The sequence below is a fragment of the Pelophylax lessonae genome, assembly GCF_965119305.1.
Source record: "Pelophylax lessonae genome assembly, chromosome: 13".
Lineage (NCBI taxonomy): Eukaryota > Metazoa > Chordata > Amphibia > Anura > Ranidae > Pelophylax > Pelophylax lessonae.
In genome coordinates this window covers 6,241,705-6,258,258 of record NC_138780.1, presented here as the reverse complement: position 1 = coordinate 6,258,258, position 16,554 = coordinate 6,241,705, and the positions used below count along the sequence as shown (strand labels likewise).

The 16,554-nt window shown below is 54.1% G+C and overlaps 1 protein-coding gene across 1 annotated transcript; it reads left to right on the top strand.

Annotated features, from left to right (window-relative positions):
* Positions 1–326: 326 nt before the first annotated feature.
* Positions 327–10,286, top strand: LOC309569320 (palmitoyltransferase ZDHHC3-like). The gene is made up of 9 exons (XM_082275113.1): positions 327–539; positions 2,776–2,864; positions 2,950–3,020; positions 4,912–5,024; positions 5,107–5,168; positions 7,507–7,624; positions 8,664–8,736; positions 9,177–9,306; positions 10,129–10,286. The coding sequence occupies exons 1-9, from the start codon at positions 421–423 to the stop codon at positions 10,215–10,217; spliced, it is 864 nt and encodes a 287-aa protein (XP_082131239.1). The 5' UTR covers positions 327–420; the 3' UTR covers positions 10,218–10,286.
* Positions 10,287–16,554: the final 6,268 nt, after the last annotated feature.

Below are 16,554 nucleotides of genomic sequence, written 5' to 3'. Positions count from 1 at the left end.
CACAAGGTGAGCTCTCCCCTCCCCCATGTGACAACTACCAGCAATGTGGTCACGTGGTCCCCATACCCGGAAGTACTACGAGCCCCCCACCCAGTAGGTGTTCCAGTGTCCCTGTAGCGGGTGTTTATTACCTCAGAATACTCCCAGACTCCTCGTCTTATTATTATTATATCACCCCCTCCCCTCCCCCTATGTCTACAGGTCACATGACAGGAAAGTGCGGCGGTTCTGGGCGCGGAGCTCCTCCCCATTCCCCACAATGCACTGCCACCGGTCTCCATAGAGATGCTCCACACCGGAAGTGTTGGATGACAGGCGGTCAGGTGACCGTCTGATGGCGGAAGTGCCGGGCTGGGCGTGGCTGCGGCTCGGAGCGGGCGTGTGGTTGGCGGAGAGGGGTGTAGGGGGAGGAGCCGGGTGATGGCGCTGTGTGTGCGGGACCCGTGCGGGCTGCTCTGCCTCCTCCTCACCTACCTGAGTGTCAGCTACTCCGAGTACGTCATCATCCGACACATACTGCTGGAGGACTACGCCGGGAGGTACGGGGGGCCACTGGGGGGGCCAGGGGCCACAAGGAGGAAGAAGGAGGGATCACCACAGGGTGGGGGGAGAGAGATCGGGGGCCACAGGGAGGAAGACTGGGATATTAGGGGCCACATCAATGAGTTTAGGGGGCCACACAGAGAAAGACTGGGGGATCAGGGGCCACATGAATGAGATGGGGTTTCCAGGGGGCCACACAGAGAAAAACGAGGGTACCAGGGGCCCCATGAATGAGGATATGGGGCCAGGGAGCAAGACTAGGGGATCAGGGGCCACGTGAATGAGGAAAAGGGTCTCAGGGGCCACTAGGGGATCAGGGGCCCTAAGGAGAAAGGAGAAACACTGGGGGATCAGGGGCCACAGGGAGAAAGACTGGGGGATCAGGAGCCACATGAAAAAGGATAGGGGGCCAGGGGCCACACAGAAAATGACTGGAGATCAGGGGCCACATGAATAAGGATAGGGAGCCACACGGAGGAATACTGGGGGATCAGGAGCCACATGAATGATAGAATGCCCAGGGGCCACAGGGAGGAAAACTGAAGGATCAGGAGCCACATGAATGAGGATGGAAATCCAGGGGCAAGTCTGGGGGATATGGGGCCACATGAATGAGAATAGATAACCAGGGGCCACAGGAAATGAGTCCGGGGGATATGGGGGCCACATAAATGAGGATTGAGACCTCGGGGAGGAAGACTGAGGGATCAGGGGCCATGAATGAGGATAGGGGGCCAGGGGACACATGAATGAGTATAAGGTGCCCAGGGGCCACAGGGAAGAAGCCTGGGGGATCAGGGGACACATGCATGACGATAGGGGGCCAGGGGCCACACTGAGGAAGACTGGGGGACCAGGGGACACATGAATGAGTATAAGGTGCCCAGGGGCCACAGGGAGGAAGTCTGGGGGATCAGGGGCCACATGAATGAGGATAGGGTGCCCAGGACTTGGGGATCAGGGCCATATAAATGAGAATAGGGGGCCACAGGGAGCAAGACTGGGGGATCTGGGCCACATTAATGAGGATAGGGTGCCCAGGGGCCACAGGGAGGAAGACTGGGGAATCAGGGGAAATATGAATAAGAATAGGGGGCCAGGGGCCACAGAGAGGACCGACTGGGGGATCAATGGCCACAAGAATGAGAATAGAAGGCCAGGGGCCACAGAAAGCAAGACTGGGGGAACAGGGCCCACATTAATGAGGATAGGGGGCCAGGGGCCACAGGGAGTAAGCCCGGGGGATCAGGGGGATAAACGAATGGGAATAGAATACCCAGGGGCCACAGGGAGCAAGATTGGGGAATCGAGCCACATGAATGAGTATAGAGAGCCTAGGAGCCACAGGGGGGAGAAATAAGAAATCAGGGGCCACAGGGAGGAGGATTGGGGGACCAAGGGCCTTGTGAATGAGGATCAGGGGCCACAGGGAAGAAGACTGGGGGATCAGGGGCCACATGAATGAGGATGGCAGGGCCAGGGGAGGAAGACTGGGTGATTAGGGGCCAAATAATTGAGGATAGGAGACCCAAGGACCACAGAGAGGATGGCTGGGGGATCAGGGGCCACATAAATGAGGATAGGGGGCCACAGGGAGGAAGACTGGGGGATTGAGGGCTTGAAGATTGGTTGCTATAGAGGGGGAGAACTAGGGAATCGGGCCACAATAAGGGCTGGTGGAATGGGGGCCACAGGGTAGAAGAAAGGTAGTTTAGGGTCTACATTGGGTGAACTTGGAGATTGGGAGTCACAGTAGGACGACATGGGGGGGGGCAGGGAGATGTTGGGACACAGGGATGAGGACTGAGGGACCAGGGGCCCAAGGAGAAAGAATGGGGTATCTGGGGGCCCCAGATTACAGTGTGGGGGGAAGGTACATCGGGGTCCACAGGGGGTAGAACTGAGGGGTCAGGGAACACAAGGAGAAAGACTAGGAATATCAGGGGCGGCAACAGGTGGGAGGACTGGGGGACCAGGGGCCACATGAATGAGGACAGGGGTCCAGGGGCAACAGATAGGAAGACTGGGGGACCAGGGGGCCAAAGGAGGGAGGAAAACTTGGAGATTGAGGGCCACATTATGGAGGACAGGGGGTTTGGGGGCCACAGGAGAAAGGATAGGAGATTGGGGGCCCCAGTGTTGGAGGACAAGGAGATCAGGGCCACAGGGGGGAAGACATGGGTTCCTGGGGCCCCTGGCAGTGTATGACTCTCCTCTCCTCCTCCCCCGCAGTGTCTGGTGTCCGCTCCATGCCGTCTTCTATAATCTCATCGTCTTCATGCTGCTCGCCTGTCACACCCGGGCCGTCTTCTCCGATCCAGGTAACCCGAGTCTCTGCCCCGCCTCCAATGCACATCTCCAGCCCCCGCGGGATCTAACCCCTCCCCCCATCTTGTCTTATACCAGGTGTCGTACCGCTGCCGGAAATGGCCATCGACTTCTCAGATCTGCGCAGCAATCCGCGCAAAAACGACCGGGTGAGCGCCAGGAAATGTTTAAGCTTCAGCCTCTGTCAGGTTTTTATTGCTGTTCACGGGGAGATCTTCCCTCACTTCCTGTGCGGTCACCTGACACAGGAAGTGAGCAGAATCTCTCCAATGGGGGCACCGATATTTTCTAAAGTAGAGTGGGGGAAGGGATCATCTGTCTGTGTCTCGATGGGAAAGATTTTTCCTCACTTCCTGTTTGGTCATCAGGACAGGAAGTGGGGGGGAAATTTCTACAACTGCAGTAAAAGCTCGTACAGAGGCTGTAACCCTTCCGCTGTCCTAAAACCAATAAATCTGATATTTGCTGGAGTTGCCTTTGAAATAAAAGAAGCGTGGGCACCGCCATTGCTGATGCTAGTTCCCAGCTCCTCCCACCTGTCTCCCCTTCTCAGCTCCTCCCACCTGTCTCCCCTTCTCAGCTCCTCCCACCTGTCTCCCCTTCTCAGCTCCTCCCACCTGTCTCCCCTTCTCAGCTCCTCCCACCTGTCCCCCCTTCTCAGCTCCTCCCACCTGTCTCCCCTTCTCAGCTCCTCCCACCTGTCTCCCCTTCTCAGCTCCTCCCACCTGTCTCCCCTTCTCAGCTCCTCCCGCCTGTCTCCCCTTCTCAGCTCCTCCCACCTGTCTCCCCTTCTCAGCTCCTCCCACCTGTCTCCCCTTCTCAGCTCCTCCCACCTGTCTCCCCTTCTCAGCTCCTCCCACCTGTCTCCCCTTCTCAGCTCCTCCCACCTGTCTCCCCTTCTCAGCTCCTCCCACCTGTCTCCCCTTCTCAGCTCCTCCCACCTGTCTCCCCTTCTCAGCTCCTCCCACCTGTCTCCCCTTCTCAGCTCCTCCCACCTGTCTCCCCTTCTCAGCTCCTCCCACCTGTCTCCCCTTCTCAGCTCCTCCCACCTGTCTCCCCTTCTCAGCTCCTCCCACCTGTCTCCCCTTCTCAGCTCCTCCCACCTGTCTCCCCTTCTCAGCTCCTCCCACCTGTCTCCCCTTCTCAGTTCCTCCCACCTGTCTCCCCTTCTCAGCTCCTCCTACCTGTCTCCCCTTCTCAGCTCCTCCCGCCTGTCTCTCGGTTCTCAGCTCCTCCCACCTGTCTCCCCTTCTCAGCTCCTCCTACCTGTCTCCCCTTCTCAGCTCCTCCTACCTGTCTCCCCTTCTCAGCTCCTCCTGCCTGTCTCCCCTTCTCAACTCCTCCCACCTGTCTCTGGGTTCTCGGCTCCTCCCGCCTGTCTCTTGGTTCTCGGCTCCTCCCGCCTGTCTCTCGGTTCTCGGCTCCTCCCGCCTGTCTCTTTGTTCTCGGCTCCTCCCGCCTGTCTCTGGGTTCTCGGCTCCTCCCGCCTGTCTCTGGGTTCTCAGCTCCTCCCGCCTGTCTCTTTGTTCTCGGCTCCTCCCGCCTGTCTCTGGGTTCTCGGCTCCTCCCGCCTGTCTCTGGGTTCTCGGCTCCTCCCGCCTGTCTCTCGGTTCTCGGCTCCTCCCGCCTGTCTCTTTGTTCTCGGCTCCTCCCGCCTGTCTCTGGGTTCTCGGCTCCTCCCGCCTGTCTCTGGGTTCTCAGCTCCTCCCGCCTGTCTCTGGGTTCTCAGCTCCTCCCGCCTGTCTCTGGGTTCTCAGCTCCTCCCGCCTGTCTCTGGGTTCTCAGCTCCTCCCCCCTGTCTCTCAGCTCCTCCCGCCTGTCTCCTGGTTGTCAGCCTCCACCTGGTTGTCTCCCGATTCGCAGCCCTTCCCTTCCTTCCACAGCCATTACAAATAGTCTTAATTTTCCAGTTTTGAATTCTTACCTAATTCTTCATATTCTTCATCAGGGGAAGTGAGACTTCATCTTAAAAGGGGGCGGAGCTGAGAACTCCATCTTCAGACTAATGCTATAATAAATAAATCTGTATTAATCCCGCAGGGCAATGAAGACTGGACGGTGTGCAATCGCTGTGAGACGTACCGGCCTCCGCGGGCTCACCACTGCCGGATCTGCCACCGCTGCATCCGCCGCATGGACCACCACTGTCCCTGGTATGATGATGTCACACTGTATTATCCATGCCCCGCCCCCTGATCGCCCCCGCGTGTAACGCTGTGCCTTCATTTCCTGCAGGATCAACAATTGCGTGGGCGAGCTCAACCAGAAATACTTCATCCAGTTCCTCTTCTATACCGGTGAGTCCGTGTCGGTGCCGTATACTGACTCTACATTGGGGCGGGGCTTATCTGCCATTCCGGGACCCGCGACTCGCTGACATTCAAACCCCGCAGAAATCCCCGGTACTTCCTGGTATGGGTTGTCATGTGACCTTCTCATTCCAGAATGGAACCAACCAGTAGACCTGAACATTGTCACATGGGGAGGGGCCTATTACAGTGTAAGCTCTAACACTGACTTGGCCCAAGTCAGAGCTTTGACACGCCCCCCTTAGTATCCCACAATGCAACATGTCTGCCTTTCTGCTGCACATTTATTTTATTGCTGCCTTTGGGTATGTTCCTGAGCATGCTGGGAACCCCAATCCCCTGGGGGAGCCCACTTATACAATGATGGCTTCCTATTCGCCCCCCAGTATGCAGGAAACACTCACTGACCAATAGCGACGAGCGAGGGGTTGGAGGGGGGCGTGTCCACTCTCAAAGCTGAAGTCACTGGGGAAATTTCCCTTCACTTCCTGTCCCGCACACACAGCAGGAAGTTAAAGGAGATCTTCACAAAGTGAGGACAAACCCCCTCTTAGTTGCCATGGAGACAGGTGTCCCCTTTTGGAAGATTTCCATCACTTCCTGTTTTGGTGTCATCAGTCCTCAGCGGAGAAACATGCTGCTGTTGGGGGTGATAAGGTGGGCTTAATCAGAGACACACTGCTATCTAATGACGTCCCTGTAAGTGGGTCTTGACGCCCAAGAGGTAGGACAGACTTCCTGATTATGTGACCACTGTGATTGGTTGACCTGTCCAGGCCGGCCAGTTCCCGTTCACGACCAGAGAGTGACAGCGCTCAGTGCAACAAACGCATATGTGCGACTCCCAGGGCTTTCCTTCTCAGAGAATAGGTGCAGGAACTCCCCCCCCCCCCCCCTTTCTGAGACTCCGCCTCCTGTCTACGTCCGAGCACCGCCCCTTGGTCCCACCCCCTACCCATCACCCTGTACTGCCCCTTTTAGAGAATACAGAAGTAAGAATACACATTTTTGAATTTGTTAACGAAAGGCAGTAATATAGAACCCCTGCAGCCAGCAACAATAGACCCCATCAGCAATAATAGATCTCCCCATCAGCAATAATAGATCTCCCCAACAACAACAGACCCCATCAGCAATAATACATCTCCCAGCAACAATAGATCTCCCCATCATCAATGTTAGATCTCTCCAGCAACAATAATAGATCTCCCTAGCAATAATAGATCACATCAGCAATAATAGATCTCCCCAGCAATAATAGATCCCATCTGCAATAATAGATCTCCCCATCAGCAATAATAGATCTACCCAGCAGCAAAGACCCCATCATCAATATTAGATCTCCCCATCAGCAATAGTAGACCCTCATCAGCAATAGTAGATCCCCCCTCCCATCAGCAATTATAGCTCACCCCATCAGCAACATACCCCATCAGCAATAATAGACAGCTGCAGCAACATTAGACCCCATCAGCGATAATAGATCTCTCCAGCACCAACGACCCCCCATCAGCAATTATAGATCTACCCAGCACCAAAGACCCCATCAGCAATAAGAGATCCCAGCAGCAATGATAGATCACCCCAGCAACAACAGACCCCATTAGCAATAATCTCCCCATCAGCAATGATAGATCTCCCTAGCAACAGACCCCATTAGCAATAATAAATCTCCCCAGCAACAAAGACCCCATCAGCAATGATAGATCTCCCTAGCAACAGACCCCATTAGCAATAATAAATCTCCCCAGCAACAAAGACCCCATCAGCAATAATAGATCTCCCCATCAGCAATAATAGATCTCCCCATCAGCAATAATGGATCTCCCCAGCAACAACAGACCTCATCACCAATAATAGATCTCCCCAGCAACATTAGACCCCATCAGCAACAAAAGATCCACCTAAGCAACAAAATACCCCCAGCAACAATAGATCCACCCCAGCCATAATAGACCCCTGCCAGCAACACTAGATCTCCTAGTAGCCGTTATTAATAGACTCCCCAGCAGCCGTTAACAACAGACCCTTCCCTCAACAGTAGATCTCTCCCATCAACAATATATCCCCCTAGCAACAATAGATCCCCCCCAGCAGCCAGCATGAATAGACTCCCCAGCACCCCTTCCATTGCATACATTCAGTGCTGGAGGGGCCGGGACTGCGTTCCCCCGTGTTCCCGCCTAAAAAAAAAAAGCCCTGGCGACACGAGTGTTAAAGCCCGCCCCCTTAGTAAGCAGGGGTTCCAACCCGTCAATGCTCCACCCACAAGTAAATAAAAGTGGCAGTTGGTCCGTCACGGCTTCGTCTTTTTGTTTTCTTGCAGCTCTGGCCAGTTTGTACTCCATGGGCCTCGTCCTGGGAACGTGGCTTCTACCGGCACTGAGGGGCGGCGATGTGGAGGACGCAGTGAAGGCGGGCCACGGACGCAGCCACGTGCAGATGTAAGTCGGCCATTGTGGAGTCAGAGCTCCCCCAACCCCCCGGAGTCACTACTTTGTAGAACCGCCTTTCCCTGCAATTACAGCTGCAAGTCTTTCGGAGATGTCTCTACCAGCCAGTAAAGGCGGCAGCAGTGGTGGAAGGGGTTTGTTGGCCAGTAAAGGCGTCAGCAGTGGTCAGAGGGGTATGTTGACCAGTAAAGGCAGCAGCAGTGGTGGAAGGGGTTTGTTGGCCGGTAAAGGCGGCAGCAGTGGTGGGAGGGGTTTGTTGGCCAGTAAAGGCGGCAGCAGTGGTGGGAGGGGTTTGTTGGCCAGTAAAGGCGGCAGCAGTGGTGGGAGGGGTTTGTTGGCCAGTAAAGGCGGCAGCAGTGGTGGGAGGGGTTTGTTGGCCAGTAAAGGCGGCAGCAGTGGTGGAAGGGGTTTGTTGGCCGGTAAAGGCGGCAGCAGTGGTGGAAGGGGTTTGTTGGCCGGTAAAGGCGGCAGCAGTGGTGGAAGGGGTTTGTTGGCCGGTAAAGGCGGCAGCAGTGGTGGGAGGGGTTTGTTGGCCGGTAAAGGGGGCAGCAGTGGTGGGAGGGGTTTGTTGGCCGGTAAAGGGGGCAGCAGTGGTGGGAGGGGTTTGTTGGCCAGTAAAGGCGGCAGCAGTGGTGGGAGGGGTTTGTTGGCCGGTAAAGGCGGCAGCAGTGGTGGGAGGGGTTTGTTGGCTGGTAAAGGCGGCAGCAGTGGTGGGAGGGGTTTGTTGGCTGGTAAAGGCGGCAGCAGTGGTGGGAGGGGTTTGTTGGTTGATAAAGGCGGCAGCAGTGGTGGAAGGGGTTTGTTGGCCGGTAAAGGCAGCAGCAGTGGTGGGAGGGGTTTGTTGGCCAGTAAAGGCGGCAGTGGTGGAAGGGGTTTGTTGGCCAGTAAAGGCAGAAGCAGTGGGAGGGGTTTGTTTGTTTGTTTTTGTATTGTAAAATTTGTATTTGGGAGTGAATTTGTTACATTGTATCAATAATCTGAACTGTACACAACTCACCTAATGGCCGGTCATCTTGTCCCTCCCCCGCAGAGCTCACTGTATCCTCCTATTGGTGGAGTCTGTCCTCTTCGGGCTCTTCGTCACTGTTATTTTCTATGATCAGGTAAGAGCTTATCGATTGATCGTTGGTCTGTGAGAGATCACTGAAATGGGGCGGGCTTAGAAGCAGGGAAGGTGGGGGGGAGGGGAGGTCTTTAGTAACGCTTAGCTGCCTGCCCGCTGGCATGCAGGAAATACACACGCTGGTAGGCAAGGAGGGGAGCGCAGTTGAAGAGGACCAATCAGGAGTGGGGAAGACCTTAAATTTTGGCGGGATTTTATTTCTAGCTGTGACCCCCATTGGGCAGATTTTCCATCACTTCCTGTCCCTGTGACATATAAGAAATAGGGGAGCGGTTGTCACCGGGACAGGAAGGCGCAGGCAGCAGTAAGAACATTTATCAGCCGTTGTATTCTGTGTCCCCGTTGGAGAGATTTCCAATCACTTCCTGTCTAGACAGGAAGTCAGCGGGTTTGTTCTCAGCTTTTACCTCGTGTCCCCAGATTGTATCCATCATCACCGACGAGACCCCCATCGAGCAGCTGCGGAACAAACTGCTGAAGGAAGCGCGCAAGGAGGTGACGCACAGTCGCAAACCAAAGATGGAGCTTCTGCGGGAAGTGTTCGGCAGAGGTGAGGCCTGATATTTTTGATAATTTGCATAGCTCCTCCCACTGCTTGCACTGGGGCTGATGGCTGTTGAGGGGAGTACCGAAGCAGGCTGCTGTTATGTTTGTAGGAGGAAAAACCCTCCTGGCCCCTCCCACCAGCCTCAATGTGCTTGCATTGCATAGAGAAGCACAGAGACCCATTGATGACATCACTGGGGCTAAGATAAGGTTTCCCCTCCCACCAGCTACAATGTGCATGCATTGCACAGAGAGTCCCAGTGATGATATCACTGGGGCTAAAATAAGGTGGCCCCTCCCACCAGCCATGCATTGCATAGAGAAGCACGGAGACCCAGTGATGACATCACTGGGGCTAGAATAAGGTGGCCCCTCCCATCAGCCACAATGTGCTTGCATTGCATAGAAAAGAACAGAGACCCAGTGATAACATCACTGAGGTTAAAATAAGGTGTCCCCTCCCACCAGCCATGCATTGCATAGAGAAGCAGGGAGACCCAGTGATGACATCACCGGGGCTAAAATAAGGTGGCCCCTCCCACCAGCTTCAATGTGCTTACATTGCACAGAGACCCAGTGATGACATCACTGGGGCTATAATAGGTGGCCCCTCCCACCAGCCACAATGTGCTTGCATTGCATAGAGATGCACAGAGACCCACTGATATCACTAGGGCTAAAATAAGGTGGCCCCTCCCACCAGCCATGCATTGCATAGAGAAGCACAGAGACCCAGTGATGACATCACCGGGTATAAAATAAGGTAAGTGGAGAGGAACCAGGGAAGGCAAAATATAAATTAATCTCATATTATTTCTCCCTATAGGTCTCATCATCTGCTGGTTTTGCCCATTGGTCACGCCCCCATCCTCAGGGGGGCCGGCGTACAGCTACCTCCCGGACTACGACGTATAGAGATCCTTGTAGGCGGAGCCTGACCTATCCGAGATCTCCGGCTGCCTCCTCCTCCTCCCCTGAGCTGCTCTCTCTCTCCTTACCTCTTCTCAAGGGCCGGAGTGTTGGCTCCGCCCACTGTCCTCCTGGGCAGCCATCCGATTGGTCAGTATATTGGGGTCCGGCCCCCGCGGCCCCCTGTGGTCTTTGCACTGTGTGACGTCACACCATGGAATAGTTGCTAAAGCCGAACCGCGAATTGCCGCCAGTTTGGGCACCTCCTTTTAAAGGGCCAGTCCACCCTAAACTGATACCTCGGCAAAGCTGAATCATCCTACAGGCGATATGATTCTGAATTCCTCCCCCCAAATAAGGCGGGGGTAGTCTCACACCCTCTGCTGCAGTTCTTTAGAAGAACTTGGTGTGTGATTTTAACCTGCTGGCCTCCGCTCAGAGAGGGAATATCAGTTCCTGGGTGGAGTGGCCCTTTAAATTTTATTTCCTGTGGTTTTCACAATCGGGTTTGTTTATGCTCCGCCCTCTGGATGCAATCACGCACATGAAAGGAGGCGGGGCCAACAGCAATCCATTACGATAAAGTGAAGTATTATGAAAGAAAAAAAAAATTATAATGCTCCACCCAAAGGTATTGGGTGGAGCTAATTAAGAGTTTACCAAAAAATGATTTTGGTATTAAGGCTGAGCTTTAGGTTGGCGCGACCAATTCACAGCCTGCAGCCTGGGTGGTAAAAGTCCGTATTGGTGGCAATAATTATATACACTCTGTGGCCAGAAAAATAGAAGCCCCACCCCTGAGCATCGCTCAATGGCTAGAAAGCCCACTCCTGAGCATTGCACAATAGCCAGAAGCATAGGAACCCCACCCCTGAGCTTTTACACAATGGCCAGAATCCTAAGAACCCCACCCCTGAGCTTTTACACAATGGCCAGAAGCATAAGAACCCCACCCCTGAGCTTTTACACAATGGCTAGAAACCCCACCCTCCGAGCATGGCACAATGGCCTGAAACATAGGAACCTCAGCCCTGAGCATTGCACAGTGGTCAAAAACATAGGAACCCCACCCCTGAGCATTGTATAATGGCCAGAAACATTGGAAACCTATCCCTAAGCATCACACAATGGCCAGAAACATTGGAACCCCACCCCTGACCATTGTATAATGGTCAAAAACATAAGAACCCCACCCCCAAGCATCACGCAATGGCTAGAAACCCCACTCTCCGAGCATCACATAATGGCCAGAAACATAGGAACCCCACCCCTGAGCTAGGCACAATGGCCAGCAAATTAGAAACTCCACCCCTGAGCATCACACAATGGATAGAAACATAGGAACCCCACCCTTGAGCATTGTATAATGGTCAAAAACATAGGAACCCCACCCTTGAGCTAGGCACAATGACCAGCAAATTAGAAGCTCTGACCCTAAAAATCAAACAATGGCCAGAAACATAGGAACCCCACCCCTGAGCACTGTATAATGATCAAAAACATAGGAACCCCACCCCTGAGCACTGTATAATGATCAAAAACATAGGAACCCCACCCCTGAGCACTGTATAATGATCAAAAACATAGGAACCCCACCCCTGAGCACTGTATAATGATCAAAAACATAGGAACCCCACCCCTGAGCACTGTATAATGATCAAAAACATAGGAACCCCACCCCTGAGCCATGATTATGGCCAACAATCATCGCTCAATGGCTAGAATAATGGAAACCCCTGATCATCCTAAGTGGCCATAAACATAGAAACCCCCAATCATCACTCAATGGCTCAATGGCCATAGGAGTTGAAACCCCTGATCATCGCTCTATGGCCAGAAAAATAGGAACCCCCCCATCATCGCTCTATGGCCAAAACAGTAAGAACCTCTAATCATCGCAAAATGGCCAGAACAGTAAGCTTCTGATCATCACACAATGGCTAGAAAAACAGAAACCCTCGATCATCGCTTAATGGCCAGAAACATCGCAACCTCTAACCCCCGCTCAATGGCCAGAAACATAGGGTCCCCCCCGATCATCGCTCACTGGCCAGAAATATAGGGCCCCCCCGATCATCGCTCACTGGCCAGAAACATAGGAACCCCCCGATCATCATCACCCTATGGCCAGAAACATAGAAACCCCTGACCCCCACTCAATGGCCAGAAACATAGGATCCCCCCTGATCATCGCTCACTGGCCAGAAACATAGGAACCCCTGATCATCGCTCAATGGCCAGAAAATTAGGAACCCCCCCACCCCAATCATTGTTCAATGCCCAGAAAAATATGTATGTATGTTACTTAAGCTTTGAGTACTGTTTAGCACTTCTAAGGTAATATTGCAGCTTGATGAATTGGGGCATTGTGCATTCTTATACCTGGCTTGGGTGAAGTGACAGGTCCTCCTTGGCCGCACAGGTCCTCCAGGTCCTCCTTGTCCGCACAGGTCCTCCAGGTCCTCCTTGTCCGCACAGGTCCTCCTTGGCCGCACAAGGTCCTCCAGCTCCTCCTTGGCCGCACAGGTCCTCCTTGGCCGCACAGGTCCTCCAGGTCCTCCTTGGCCGCACAGGTCCTCCAGGTCCTCCTTGTCCGCACAGGTCCTCCTTGGCCGCACAGGTCCTCCTTGGCCGCACAAGGTCCTCCAGCTCCTCCTTGGCCGCATAGGTCCTCCTTGTCCTCCAGGTCCTCCTTGTCCTCCAGGTCCTCCTTGTCCTCCAGGTCCTCCTTGTCCTCCAGGTCCTCCTTGTCCTCCAGGTCCTCCTTGGCCGCACAGGTTGAGTTTCCATTTTTCTGGCCACCATGTATATTCCGTTTCACAGAGAGGTCCTGGGTTGGGTGCTTTTTTTATGTATATTTTGTTGTATTTCTAAGTTATTTGATGTTTTATTTTCTTTTATTGATGTGTGGGTGAAAGAGGTCATGTGACCTGCTGGTCATGGCGGTCACCATTGTTGTTACAGTTCTCAGGGACACCTGCCTGCAGAGAAACACATTGTCCATTGCTGGTCTTCATGGCCACAATGATGTCCCTCTGGCTTCAGTACAAACAGTGGCATAGCGTGAGTGGGGCCACAGGGGGTTGCAAAATTCTTAGGGGTTCAAAATGAGTAAGGACTTGGGGTGAGAAGAAGCAGGAGGTGGGTCTGTGCACTCCAGTTCCCGTCCTGTGAGCGGCGCTCTCCCTCTTAGGGTGTGTGGGTGGGTCCAGCTGGGCAGGTTGAGGTCAGAGTGGAGTTGAGGAGAGTGAGCGGTGCGATCCCGATCGGTGCAGTTGGGAATGGCTCTGGTCTCTTTCTCCGTCCTCGCCTCCCCTCCCCGGGACCACCGGCATACCGTGCACTGGACCGCCTCTAACTACCAGTGAACTTGGGGGGGGTTAGTGATTTGCGATACACAAAAGGGAGTAGAGGGACTGAGGGTGCACAATTAAGTAGGGGGGGGGGTTGTATGAAGTTGGAAGGCAGAATGAAGAGATGAACGGAGTAGGGGTGCAAAATAAGGGGGTGGAGGGGCTGGGGGTGCACAGTTAAGGGGAAGGAGGGGGGTGTATGGAGTTGGGAGGCAGAATGAGGAGATAAAGGGAGTAGGGGTGCAAAATAAGGGGGTGGGGGGGGGGTTAGGGTGCACAATGAAGGGGGGGTGTATGGAGTTGGGAGGCAGAATGAGGAGATGAAGGGAGTTGGGGTGCACATGCACAGTAAGGGGGTGGAGGGGCTGGGAATGCACAATGAAGGGGGGGGGGGGGGTTGTATGGTGTTTGGGTGACAGATTAGGAGATGAAGGGTGTGGGGGTGCACAAAAAGGGGAGTGGAGGTGCTAAGGATGCACAATGAAGGGGAGGGGGGGGGGTTGTGTATGGAGTTGGGAGACAGAATGAAGGGAGCAGAGGTGCACAATAAGGGAGTGGAGGGGCTGAGGGTGCACAATGAAGGGGAGGGGGGGGTGTGTATGGAGTTGGGAGGCAGAATGAAGGGAGCAGAGGTGCACAATAAGGGAGTGGAGGGGCTGAGGGTGCACAATGAAGGGGAGGGGGGGTGTGTATGGAGTTGGGAGGCAGAATGAAGGGAGCAGAGGTACACAATAAGGGAGTGGAGGGGCTGAGGGTGCACAATGAAGGGGAGGGGAGGGTTGTATGGGGTTGGGAGACCGATTAAGAGATGAAGGGTGTGGGGGTGCACAATAAGGGGGGTGTTGGGACTGAGGGTGCACAATGAAGGCGAAGCAGGGAGGGGGAGGGTTTTATAGGGCTGAGAGACAGATTGAGGAGTTGAAGGGATGTGGGTACACAATAAGGGGGTGAAGGGGCTGGGGATGCACAATGAAGGGGGGGGGTTGTATGGGGTTGGGAGACAGATTAGGAGATGAAGGGTGTGGGGGTGCACAATAAGGGGGGTGTTGGGGCTGAGGGTGCACAATGAAGGTGAAGGAGGGGGGGTGTATGGAGTTGGGATGCAGAATCAGATGAAGAGAGTAGAGGTGCACAATAAAGGGGTTGAGGGACTGGGGGTACACAATGGGGGGGTTACATGGATTTGGGAGGGGGGATGCACAATAAGGTGGTAGAGGGACTGGGGGTGCTCAATGGGGAGTTACATGGAGTTGGGAGGCACAATAAGAGGACGAAGGGAGTTAGGGTGCACAATAAGGGGGTGGGGCTACAGAGTGGGAGGAGTTGACTTAGGAGGGCTAGGGGGTGCAATATTTCCTTGCCCAGGGCTCTGGCAACCCACACTGTGCCACTGAACTTCTACCCACTGAGTAGAAAGCCACCATATTTCTCTGAGCAGGTCTCCTTAAAATGCTGCCTGCCTATTCGCTAGGAGCTAGTGACATCACCCAAGCATTACGTTCCTCCCCTCCTCCCTCCTATGTTACATGCTCCTAGCCAATAGACACTCTGGATCCTGTGAAATCCAAAGTGACTGCTGTCCAAGGTTGACACTTCAGGTGTGGGTGGATGTTGGCCAGCAGAAGCATCCATTGGCTTCCCGTATAGGTCAGGGAATCCGGTGAAGGTCTCTGCCCCCAAGGGACTCAAATTAGGGTCTCTGCCCCCAAGGGGACACAAATTAGGGTCTCTGCCCCCAGGGGGACACAAATTAGGGTCTCCGCCCCCAGGGGACTCAAGTTAAGGTCCCCACCCCCAAGGGGACTCAAGTTAGGGTCTCTGCCCCCAGGGGAATCAAGTTAAGGTCCCCGCCCCCAAGGGGACTCAAATTAGGGTCTCCGCCCCCAAGGGGACTCAAGTTAAGGTCTCCGCCCCAAGGGGACTCAAATTAAGGTCTCCGCCCCAAGGGGACTAAAGTTAAGGTCTCTGCCCCCAGGGGACTCAAGTTAAGGTCCCCACCCCCAAGGGGACTCAAGTTAAGGTCTCTGCCCCCCAGGGGACTCAAGTTAAGGTCTCTGCCCCCAGGGGAATCAAGTTAAGGTCTGCACCCCCAAGGGGACTCAAATTAGGGTCTCCGCCCCCAAGGGGACTCAAGGTCTCTGCCCCCCAGGGGACTCAAGTTAAGGTCTCCGCCCCCAAGGGGACTCAAGTTAAGTTCTTCGCCCCCAAGGGGACTCAAATTAGGGTCTCCGCCCCCAAGGTACTCAAGTTAAGGTCTCCGCCCCCAGGGGACTCAAGTTAGGGTCTCCGCCCCTGAGTTCCCAGCTCTGCTGGATTTGTTTTTTTATGATGCACTACAGGAATAGGACCACTAGCAGGAAGAACTCATCGAGGGGATAAGGAAACAGGTGGGGGGCCGAGCACACCAAACTCCACTCGCACCCGACACGTCACTTTTGGGTGGACTGCTCCTTTAAGTTATAAGTACTCTAAAGTCATTGACTACTGATCTTTTATCTGTAAATGGGATGATGTCTTAACTCAGCACTTACTGTATCTCCATGACACCGGGGGTGGCTGCAGCTGGCTGCGCTTCCTTCGATGGCAGATTACCAAAGTGTACTACAGTATATAAAATGTATATAAATGTGAGACTGTGGATCAATAATATATATCAGACACTGAACAATGTATGTGAACTGCAACGGCTTCTGTCCAAAGCCAACTCCACCCAAAGCTGATAGCGGGGCACTTGTCACTAAAATGTCCAGCTACATTTTTTTCATAGTTCCTGGTAACCAAAGTACTGAAATTTCCACCAGTAGTTTGTGTCTCTGCCCCTCCCACAATGGTGAGATTTCCTGCAGTAGTTTGTGTCTCTGCCCCTCCCACATTGGTGAGATTTCCTGCAGTAGTTTGTGCCTCTGCCCCTCCCACAATGGTGAGATTTCCCCCAGTAGTTTGTGTCTCTGCCCCTCCCACATTGGTGAGATTTCCCCCAGTAGTTTGTG

Excerpts from the sequence above, each read along its gene's own strand:
- LOC309569320 (XM_082275113.1), top strand. The coding sequence starts at position 421 with ATGGCGCTGTGTGTGCGGGACCCGTGCGGGCTGCTCTGCCTCCTCCTC. Across the intron at positions 2,865-2,949 it reads GGCCGTCTTCTCCGATCCAG|GTGTCGTACCGCTGCCGGAA; the intron begins GTAACCCGAGTC and ends GTCTTATACCAG. Across the intron at positions 8,737-9,176 it reads CTGTTATTTTCTATGATCAG|ATTGTATCCATCATCACCGA; the intron begins GTAAGAGCTTAT and ends TCGTGTCCCCAG.